At 48.9% G+C, this 10,436-nt stretch overlaps 2 protein-coding genes across 2 annotated transcripts in view; one reads left to right on the top strand and one right to left on the bottom strand.

Annotated features, from left to right (window-relative positions):
- CEBPD (CCAAT enhancer binding protein delta) lies at nt 1-1,067 on the top strand. The gene has a single exon (XM_026039509.1). The coding sequence runs from the start codon at nt 20-22 to the stop codon at nt 1,028-1,030; it is 1,011 nt and encodes a 336-aa protein (XP_025895294.1). The 5' UTR covers nt 1-19; the 3' UTR covers nt 1,031-1,067.
- A 2,016-nt stretch (nt 1,068-3,083) lies between these two features.
- SPIDR (scaffold protein involved in DNA repair) overlaps nt 3,084-10,436 on the bottom strand; it is a 187,565-nt gene continuing 180,212 nt past the window's right edge. The window contains exons 17-20 of the mRNA XM_026039510.1: nt 7,666-7,759; nt 6,088-6,202; nt 5,530-5,583; nt 3,084-3,248 (exon numbers count right to left, since the gene is read on the bottom strand). Coding sequence (XP_025895295.1) covers nt 3,084-3,248; nt 5,530-5,583; nt 6,088-6,202; nt 7,666-7,759 — 428 coding nt within the window. The remainder of the gene's footprint in view (nt 3,249-5,529; nt 5,584-6,087; nt 6,203-7,665; nt 7,760-10,436) is intronic.

Genomic DNA, 10,436 nt, shown 5'->3' with positions numbered 1-10,436 from the left:
AGCCCCGCGCGGCGCCCCCATGAGCGCCGCGGCGCTCTACAGCCTGGACTCGCCGGCATGCTATAGGAGCTGGTGCCCGGAGCCCGCCAACTTCTACGAGGCCAAGGTGGGCAGCGGCGCGCTGAGCCCCGCCTGCAAGGCCGGCGGCCGCGCCGCCTGCGCCATGAGCGCCGAGGAGGCGGCGGGCGGCCTGGGCGGCGGCGCCAACCTGGCCGAGCTGAGCGCCGCCGCGCCCGCCATGTACGAGGACGAGAGCGCCATCGACTTCAGCTCCTACATCGACTCCATGTCGGCCGTGCCCAACCTGGAGCTGTGCAACGACGAGCTCTTCGCCGACCTCTTCAACAGCAACCACAAGCCCGAGCGGGGCGGGGACTACGGCGAGTACCTGCCGGGCGGCGGCGGCGGCCGCGACCCCGCCAAGGACCTCGGCGCTGCCATGAGCTCCCTGCTGGGCGCCGAGCCCCGCACCGCCTCCTCCTCCTCCTCTTCCTCCACCTCCTCCTCCTCCTCCTCCTCGCGCGGCGCCCTGAAGCAGGAGCCGGACTGGAGCGACAGCGACCTGTCCTCCTCGCTGCTGCCCTCGCAGATCGCCACGTGCGCGCAGACCATCATGAACCTGAGCGGGCAGCCCACGCCGCCCACGTCGCCCGAGCCGCCGGGCAGCAGCTCCCCGTCCAGCTGCAGCACCCGCTCGCCGGGCCCCGCGCCCGGGGCCGGGGCCGCGGCCGGGCCCGCGGCGGCGCCGGGCGGCAAGGAGCGCGGCGGCAAGAAGTGCGTGGACAGGTTTAGCCCCGAGTACCGGCAGCGGCGGGAGCGCAACAACATCGCGGTGCGCAAGAGCCGCGACAAGGCGAAGCGGCGCAACCAGGAGATGCAGCAGAAGCTGCTGGAGCTCTCGGCCGAGAACGAGAAGCTGCACAAGAAGATCGAGCAGCTCACGCGGGACTTAACGAGCCTGCGGCACTTCTTCAAGCAGCTGCCCAGCGCCTCCTTCCTGCAGCCCGCCGCGGGCACCGACTGCCGGTAACCGCCCGCCGGCGGCGCGCCGCTCACGGACCGCCTCGCGCGTGGATAAATAAATAAATACCTCAGAGCGCCGGGCCGCGCCGAACCGAACCGGGCCGGCCCGGCCGCGCCGAACCGGGCCGGGCTCCGCAGCAGCGGCCGCGGGGAGGGCGACGCCGCCGCCGGGCGCAGCGACCGCCCCGGCCGCGGGGCCGGTGCCCGGGGCCGGTGCCCGGGGCTTTCGCCGCGAAACCTGCGCAAAAAAAAAAAAAAAAAAGAGAGAGAAAAAAAGCTAAATATCTGTTGTTGTTTTTTCCCCTTAAATTATTTTTGTAATGGTAGTTTTTTTGTCTCTTTTTCTACATTTTACTCAATACTGATGCAGCTATGGTACATCTGTTAAAAATGATTCAAAAACCCATGTATTTTAGACAGTAGGATGAGAGACTGAGCATGCTCGACCTTTTATATCAATTTTTACAGCATTTCTAAGAATAAAGGAAAAAAACCCTATTTTAAATGCACCGCGCTCTCCGTTTGCTCTGTTGGCCGCGCGCGGGACCCCGCGGCGGGGCTGGGCCGGGGGCTCCGGGTCGCGGGAGGGCGACGGGGCCGCTGCGCGTGGGGCCGGGGGGGCTGCGAGGCCTCCGCGAGCGGCCCCGCCGCCCCACGAGGGGCTGGGGCCGCCCGGGACCCGCCACGGAGCCGGGACACGGACACGGCTGTGGGGGAGCGGGGCGGGGAAGGGACCCGCACGGGTGTACCGGGGACACGCGGGCTCTCCAGCTGCGACCTCGGGCACCGTCACTGCGGGCCCCACTGTCGCTGCGGGCCCGTGCGTGACGAGCGGCTCGCTTCGAGTGCCGGCCGGTGCGACAGGGCCGCTCCGAGCCGCAGGGAACGCGCTGGGATGAGCCGCGCGCCTGAACGTCCGCGGCGTTTTTGTCCCCGCAAAGATGCGTGTGGGACAGCGGCAGAAACCAGCATCCCCGAGACCAGCACTTCTCTAGAGTTAGTGATTCCAAGCCTGGAAGGGGGCAGTTTGGCATCCCAGAACGGGGAACAGGCAGACTTGGCTTTCTTGCTTAGAGCAAGATGGGTCCTAACACATCTGGAGGGGGGAAGGAGACGAGGGGGTAGGTTAGTCCCTTGGTAAGTGCGAGGCTGTCGGCGCTACAGCCTGACGTGCTCCTTGCTGTGTTCCTGCTGGAAAATCCGGTCCCCAGCGCTGCGCAGCACGCGGCTGCTCCCCTGTTCATACTGCTGCTAACACCTCTGCACCAGCGAGGGGAAAAGAAAACTGCCCTGACTACACTCTCGTGTTAACTCTCGTGCCGATTCTGATGCAACTGGCGTATTGGAAGATTTTGATAATATTTATCTGATTCCAAGGTTATAACCTTGATCTGTAATCCGTGTCTTACATGGTCTTACAGGGTGAGGTACACGGCCTACAAATCAGTTTATTCTTTACACATAATTGAGACTGTACAATAAAACACCCGCTCTGTGGGAAGCTGGAGATAACAGGGTACTTCTATGTTTAGGTACCAATTAGCTAGAAAACATTAACTTTATCTGCATCGACATTTTAAAACACAAGCCGTGTTCAAACCTGTGTTTTATAATATTTATTGCAGGATGACAACAAATACTACGGTTCAGACTTAGCCCATTACAGTGTTTTGCAGCAGGWAGTATTTCTGGAAACCTGACAAAAGTGACAGCTCAATAGGCTGATATTCACCGTCTATAGCAAAATATTTATTTCAGAAACAGCAGTCAAACATTTTCCATTGGCATATAATAACAATAGCATTACAAAAAAAATTTTTTTTACAACCATTCAAAATTCCAGAAAAAGAGGCTCTACACCTGCAAATATTGACCATACCAAAGAACTGTATTGCTAACTTCTGAATTTATCAGAAAAAAAAAAAAAGAGTTCAGAAAATTGAACAGATTTGTTTTTACAGCCATTTCACTGCGGGCAATAASGTGCTTTGTAAATCACGGTTTCAATGAACTCTCGCCCCGCTTCTCAGGCTGGCAGTGGCCGCTCTCCAGGGCCGCGGTTAGCGGGCAGCGGCCACGCCACGCGCGGCGGTGCTGCCGGCGGCGCCTCCGCCGCTCAGCGCGATTTCCTCCAGCGCGACGCGGTCGGGGCGGCCGCCCGCGGCCTGGACGTAGCAGCTGGGCAGACCCACCTCCCTTCCCAGCACGCGGTGCACCTCGTAGCTCTGCGGCGAGAAAAGCACGGGCGTTAAAACAAACAGCGCCGGACATTCTGTTCTGGGCGGCGCGCAGCTCCAGGGATACAGGGGGAAGGTCCTCTTCCAAGAGGATTTTTTTTTTTAACTTTTTTTTTTTTTTAATCTTTAACAAGAAAAAAAAAACTCTGAAAAAGTTTTCCAGAACTGCTGAAAAAAATTGTATTTGACTAGTGAGTAAATCTGGTTTTCAAGCAGATCTCACTCCTGGTTAAGATGGTACTTGCTTACCAGGCTCTTCAAAAGGAGTTGGATAAAAAAGCCACCGCAGCTGTGAACCCTGCCCAGCTGAAGCATTATAAAGCTCAGTTYGCTTCCTTCGCAAAGTCTTCTTACACGGGTTTTACCTGTGGKAGGAATGTCTGTACACACACACCTATCCATGCTGAATGCCATTCAACAACCAGCCCTTACGCTGGCCAACAGATGTACAAAAAGAAGACACAAGCGGATCGACCTGAACCACTCGCAGCCCTTTGTGCTCCRTGCTCTTCCCTGCCCCAGCTGGTTCTGCTGCCCACTCGACACAGCTCCGGTGCTYGGGCTCTCTGCAGTTTCCTTTTCCTAGACTGTTTCTACCCAAAAGCTGCTCTCCAACCAAGGGACGGTGCAGCTGCTCTAACTGCTCTGCTGCTCCAAGCCCAGGGCTGCCACAAGGCAGGACCTGGTGCCCCGGGCACGGCTAACCCCAGCCTCCCTGCCAAAGAAATGTCTGCTTGCCTACACCCTAGCAAATGCAGCAGCACAGAATACCTTCCCAAATGGTATTTCTTGTGATTAATCTTGGTCGAGAGGTGCTTTGTTTTTAAAACACAGCAGTTGGGAGATCAAACTACTTAAGAGAGGAGAAAAAAAAAGTTATTCTGTATTTCAGAGAGGGAAGTATGTTTCTAAGTGCTAGGCTACGAGGTATTGATGTTGCAAAAACTGCAACATGAGAAAGAGATTGTTTAATTTTTAGCAACTGGAAAAGAGAATGGTATTTTGTCAGTCTTTAACAAAAACATACTGTAAAACATAGCCAGGTTAACAGCTATTCAAAGAGCACACACATTTTGCGTGTTTCTCATATTTCTTTGCTCAAACGAAATATGCACCCTCCAGTATACAAAGAATAATTCACAGTTCCAGAGAAACCCCCCACTTCCAACACTCTCAGTGCATCACTTGAGACCATGGGGCACGTACTGGCAAACGCCTGCAGGACTGTGTGCTGTGGGGAAAACCGGCATGTCACCGGCCAGGGATGTTCTCCCGGGATGAGCCCGAGCAGCCGAGCTGGCCTTTGCTTCCTGGTGTGCATCAAAGAGGGAGGGCGGRAGATCTCCAGCTCCCACCTGGGCTAAATCCCGCTCGGAAGGCGCCGCTCCTTCTCCATGGGGCAGCCAATGGCAGCCAGGCTCCTACCTTCAATGCCTCATTTACCCGCGATAAATCTGGGTCACTGTGCCAAATGTCAGGGTTCTTCTGATAGCTCAGATTAAAGGAGTAACTAACTACTTGGCGATTACGTAAGCTGTACTTTAGCCCATGAATTCCTGTGGCTTGTCTGTGTCTTGCTTACACACATCCCAATTAAAAAGCATTATCTTGCACGCATTTGGCAAATTTCTCCACTACTAAAACCTATAAGTATATGATAAGGTCCTATAGTGGTTTATAGGTTCTTGGGAAGCTGCATGGAAAGCTGAGCTTGTGGGACTACATCTTGAATGTCTTTTGGACCCGACAGAAAATGGTTGGCCAGAAGGGGAGCCCAGCGCAGGCCCTGCCGCRGCTCTGAGCACCCACACAACTCGTTACAGTCAGCTCTGCAGAGCCCCCGCGGCCGAAGCTGCCACACGCCCGGCTGCCCCATCCTCCTTCACAAGGATACGACACCCAGGGACGGTGACAGGGATGGGAGGCAGGTCAGACAGCCTGTGCTGGGGCCACACCAACACTGGGCTCTGGAGCCCCCTCAAACCCACCAACCCCCGGAGGAAACGCAGCCTCCTTCCCCTAGCGAAACCCCCGCTGCTGCCGCTGCAGCGCAGCAACAAGCCATGAAACCCCCCATCTTCTGAGGGGTTCCAGCCTCCGCCAGGCAGAGTGAGGGCTGAGCTGCTCTCACGGTGGCAACAGCGYGTCGGACCCTCCGGGAGCCCCTTGGTTTCTGTGGTTCTGACTCCCTCCCACTTGATTCACTACATTTCTAGTATCCTGTCTCTGGGTACTTTACATTTCCTTCGTCAACGTTAATTGCACTTACCCCATCCTCATTGGGGGAAGACGTCAGCAGAGACGAGATTGTCTGTTGTAACAGCTGCAATGTTATTAATGAGACATTGACAATTAACAAGAACTTATGTATGCAGAAAATTCGCTTTGCAGGTTAAAACAGTGGTGTTTAACAAGCATTGATCAAGTTACCATACAATGGTTTTGTTTCTCACCAAGAAAGCAGAAAAGATGACACACAAAAATGCTCAGAATGGGAGTATGAAAAGTCACATTCCTTTTACAATGTGGACGCTGAAGCTCCCCAAGGCCCCATCCCAGCAAAGTCCTTCAGCAGGACTTGGTGCATTCAACATTTCAGAAGTCCCAGGGTGAAAGCAACGATTGTGCTGGCTGAATGAGGGCTGCAGAACTGGACTCTTAATACAATGAAGCCCAAACATAACATCAGATTAAATTAGGAGATTTGCTTTTAAATCTTTTTTCTTCTCACAGAGCTATTCATAAAAATGTTGTTTAGAAAATCTGTATGTTTATGCACACCTAGCCTCATTATATTCAATACACTTAAACTCATTTTGTACCATACCTTTACTTTTACTGTACTTTGAGATCGAGATGGACAACTCAAGAAGACTTCCAGCTGCATTTTTGTAACCGGTGAAATTACAACTTCAGAGCACTGGTTGCAATACAGCAATTTGCTGAAACATGCAAACGATGAAGGGAAAAACAAAGAAAAACTATTCATTAAAAACTCAACAATCAACCAACATCTGACCTACTCTGTAAAATGCTTTGCTGATCTGTAGTAGAAAAGTCCAGAGGGGAGATTCAGCTGATAACAGCAGAGTTATGTTGGTAAAGGCAAGTAACTTTCTTGGAGGACATAAATTCTTCTAGCAAAAGGAATCTTCCTTTGATAAGTTTAGTGAGACATGGAGGAGGCTGCTGGTCACAGCCACCTAGCAGATATGAATCTCAAATCCTTCTAACAGTCATGGAAAAAAAAAAAAAAAAAAGTAGGATAGCTTTGACCTAAATAACATATGGATTTAGGYCCTCATTCAGCAAGCACTCAATGTTTTGAGCATACACTTAAGCCATATGCACGAAATTAAGCACAGCAGTAAGTGCYTGTTAGAACTGAGGGCTTGACTGAATGATGTTGATGATCAACTATTCTCCAAATAAAACAAGAGTCCTTCAAATATAGAAAAAAAATATGAACTATATCACTATCTACACATGCATACACCCTTATTTTTCGCATGCCAGCATAATACAGTCAGTATTTATTAGTACAGTCTTACTCAGTTTTTCAGCTTTTTGACCACCAAGAGGTTGTACAGAGCAACCGCAGTAAAGCTCTTCTTATTTATAGAAATGTTATCTATTCCACAGTAATTAAAAATCCCCTTACTTTTCCTCAATTTTTAAAAGCTTTTCCAATAGGAAGAACCCCCTTTTCTGCTTTCTGCACTCTGCTTGCCCTCTTACTACAAGGTTTTGCTCTCCTCACATATCTCAGACTATGCAGGAGCAAGCAGGCTAGGCAGCCAAGGGGTTGCTCCCCACGAACGTGCCCAAGTGATGGGGTCTTTCAGGTGGTAACAGGTGATCTAGGATCAGTATTCACATCTGTGACACTCATACTGCCAGAAATACCCTACATTATTCTTAGAAAGGTTATTTATTCAACAGGTCTGAAAGCATCTCCTTCACATTTCTGTAACTTAGAGCAAGCTTCACAGATGGGTTTAAAAAGGAGGTGATTTAGTGGTGCACATGGTTACAGTGCAGGACAGAAAACCACAGAAACTAGTGTTCACGGACCTTRAAATCAGACCTACAAGTTACGTGGCATGTTCATTAAATTCATATTGTACTGCGGGGGTCTGAAATCTTTAATAACTCAGGATTGGCTTGCAAAACTGTGATTGCTGCAAATTCAACCCATTTCATATCTGCTTGTATCTTCCTTAATAAATTTATCTAACCTTGCTGCTATTATCAGTTCATCAGCAATAGAAATACTCTGTCTCAGTTCTAGGAAGGAACAAAGTGCAGCCTGTGCCTGCAGGAATGATTGCATCACCTACTGCTGTCACATCTGCAAAACACAGATGGACACACCTGGAATATTAAGGAGCATGCTGACTCTTACCTGTCCTGGGGATAAAGTTCCAATTTTCCATTGCCACACCTGTCACAGGTAGGCCAGGAGTAGGCAGTGCTCTCATTAACCCCAACAACAGTGCCTAAAAAAAAAAAATATGAAAGAAATTATTACAAAATACTACATGTAAGCTATCAAACCCCTGCCTTCAGCACAGGCTTGATCTTATCTTAAGAATAAGACTATTTCTCTCACAGTGTCAGAGCAATAATCAATTTATCTGACAATTTCACCTTCTTTTTCCTTCCATAAAGCAGTGTCAGGGTGGCAGAATGCATCAACAGTTTAATGACAGCAGAAGAGATACCTGAAAATCACCATTCCCAACGGGCTCAGACATTCGGGCTTAGGATTTTGTTGTTGTTGTTGTTGTTGTCTGGAGGTGATTTTTTCATGCTGGATCTTTCATGTTTCCTTGGCAAGAAGTACTTGCAAAAGTCATCAGGTCAGATGGCTTGATATCAATATTTAGGAAACACAGGGCAATTAGGAGACACAAGCCTTTTCAGAAACAGCGATGCCAGTGAAATCCCATTAACAATGGAGTTATTCTTCATTTACAYTGATTTAATAGAGATTAGATCTGGCCCACAGATGTAAGTGTGTATCTAAGAAGGGAACGCCAAAGATACTTTGGACTAACATAAAGGGCCTTGCTAGTTTTGGCAAAAAAAAATATATTCAGAGTTTTATGAGAAGCCAATAAGAAGTGTTTAGGATTTTATGGTAATGATAYGCTGAAATAATTAGCATTATTTACGGAGAAAGCACAAGTATTTTGAACTGTACAAAGTGGATCACCCATAAGAACAAAACTGCAATAGAATAAACCCTCAGTCTGGCACAACAGCAGTACAGGGAGCAAGAATMTCAAACAGAGGCAATGAAATACAGCACTGGAGTCTCGGGAGCATTCACACTGACTGTAAAACTGGGTGCCAATCCTTCACTTTCCTTACTTTGCAGTCCCCTAAGAAAGACAAACAACCAAACTTGAATTTGCTTTGGGAATCCAAAGGACATCAAGTCTGAATATCCTGATTTCTCAGATACATTCAGATTCTCTGATACATTCAGAGTCTCTGATTACAACAGATACAACCTTTCTCAGGCACATWTACAACCCAATTTTCATGCATAGAGCAGAACAGGGGGTACCCTGGCAGAATCAATCCCGGTAGTTTGGAGGGAACCTTTGGAATGGTGCAATGTTACAAYAGTAACTTTTAATAATTTCAGCTTTTATGACAAACTAGGTGTTTCCATCAGCTACTATGATGTAGGACACTTCCTGCCACAACACAGGCATATTTCCTCTGTTCATGAAGAACTACCCAAACTACCAAATTAGCTTGCTGAATAGGTCTTTTTTTTTTTTTCTTTTTCACAATAATTTCATCCTTTCATTTTAACATAACATTTTTAGACAGGTCTGCTTCTTCCCTCAGAGCCTTTTCAGTCGTGTCCCCCTCAGTTYTGTACTGCCATGCTGCTGCAGGAGGCAAGGGCACGAGTCACACAGATGCACTGCAAGGATATGACTCAGGCTCGTACTGATTAGATGGTGTGCAGTGCAAAGGTTTGTTCTGAGGCCAGTGCACAGTCCCCTTGTGGAGGCAGTGGATCAGATAACCCAGGGACAGCCGTTTGCAGCCTCTTGGAAGGAAGAGTTAAACAGCTGGAACTGCTGCATGCCTTGTCAAGGCTGTTGGTTCTCCTTCACTTCCAGAGACTTTCCATATATTCTCCCAACATTCTTATTTTAAATGGAAACAGAGAGCCATACATTGCTTCTCACATCTACTCGGYGCTATCCAGTGTTGTGATCAACATCTCTAAGACTGATAACAGCTCAGTCAGGGCAGTATCTGGACAAAGTATCTGGACATCCCTCTGGTGAGGGATGAAGAGGAGAGCTGGGACCTAGAGGGAACACTCTGCTGATGGTTCATCAAAAGGAAAAGCTCCATTCACTCTGTCTCCCAATCAGTTACTCTGATTAATGAACAGAAGCAGGGAAAGTTCRGTCAAAAACTTAGGCTTGGAAAGACAAATAATCTCATTTTGTTTGGGACAACTTGAAAAAACAACAACAAAAAATCAAGAACTCCCACCCTGAACAAAGGCTGAAACATAAAAATATCCAATATGAAAATTCAGTCACTACATGTGAGTCATATACCAGGAAAATATTATTAATCAAGTAATATTCCCACACTGCCTAAGTGGCATGAACTACCTAGAATTTGGTCTCAAGAACATTTAAAAGAAAAAGCAGTTCTGTACAGCACGACAAAGCCTAAGTCATCCTAACCACTGGTATACAGAAAAAGAGGTCAGAAATCAGCTTGCAATGAACAGTGAGGAGAAAATAAATCTCTGTTGACCCTGAGCTCAGAGCAGAGAACGACAGATGCATCTTTAAAAGAAGAATAAACTTTCCTGTAGTAATAAACTTTCCTCTGCTGAAGAGCAGCACCCTGTCCGCCCTAGAGCTGACATGATGGGGCCTCTCTGAAACACAGATTTCTGAAGAACTCACTGGATCCGTTTGGATCACAGCATAGTCCTTGTGTGGGGAGCAAGAATCTGACCAAGTGCTACTGGAAGACTTCACTGGCTGAACACTAACAAAAACATTTAAATACAAGTTGCAGCAGGGAGTATTCCAAATAGATACAAGCAAAACAATCTTCTCAAGGAGTGAGGTTGAGCCTTGAGCTGCTTGCCCAGAGGTTGTGGGGTCACCATCCTTGGAG

Source organism: Nothoprocta perdicaria, unplaced genomic scaffold, assembly GCF_003342845.1.
Source record: "Nothoprocta perdicaria isolate Ctin4 unplaced genomic scaffold, notPer1 scaffold_231, whole genome shotgun sequence".
NCBI lineage: Eukaryota > Metazoa > Chordata > Aves > Tinamiformes > Tinamidae > Nothoprocta > Nothoprocta perdicaria.
This window is presented reverse-complemented; position numbering and strand designations above follow the sequence as displayed.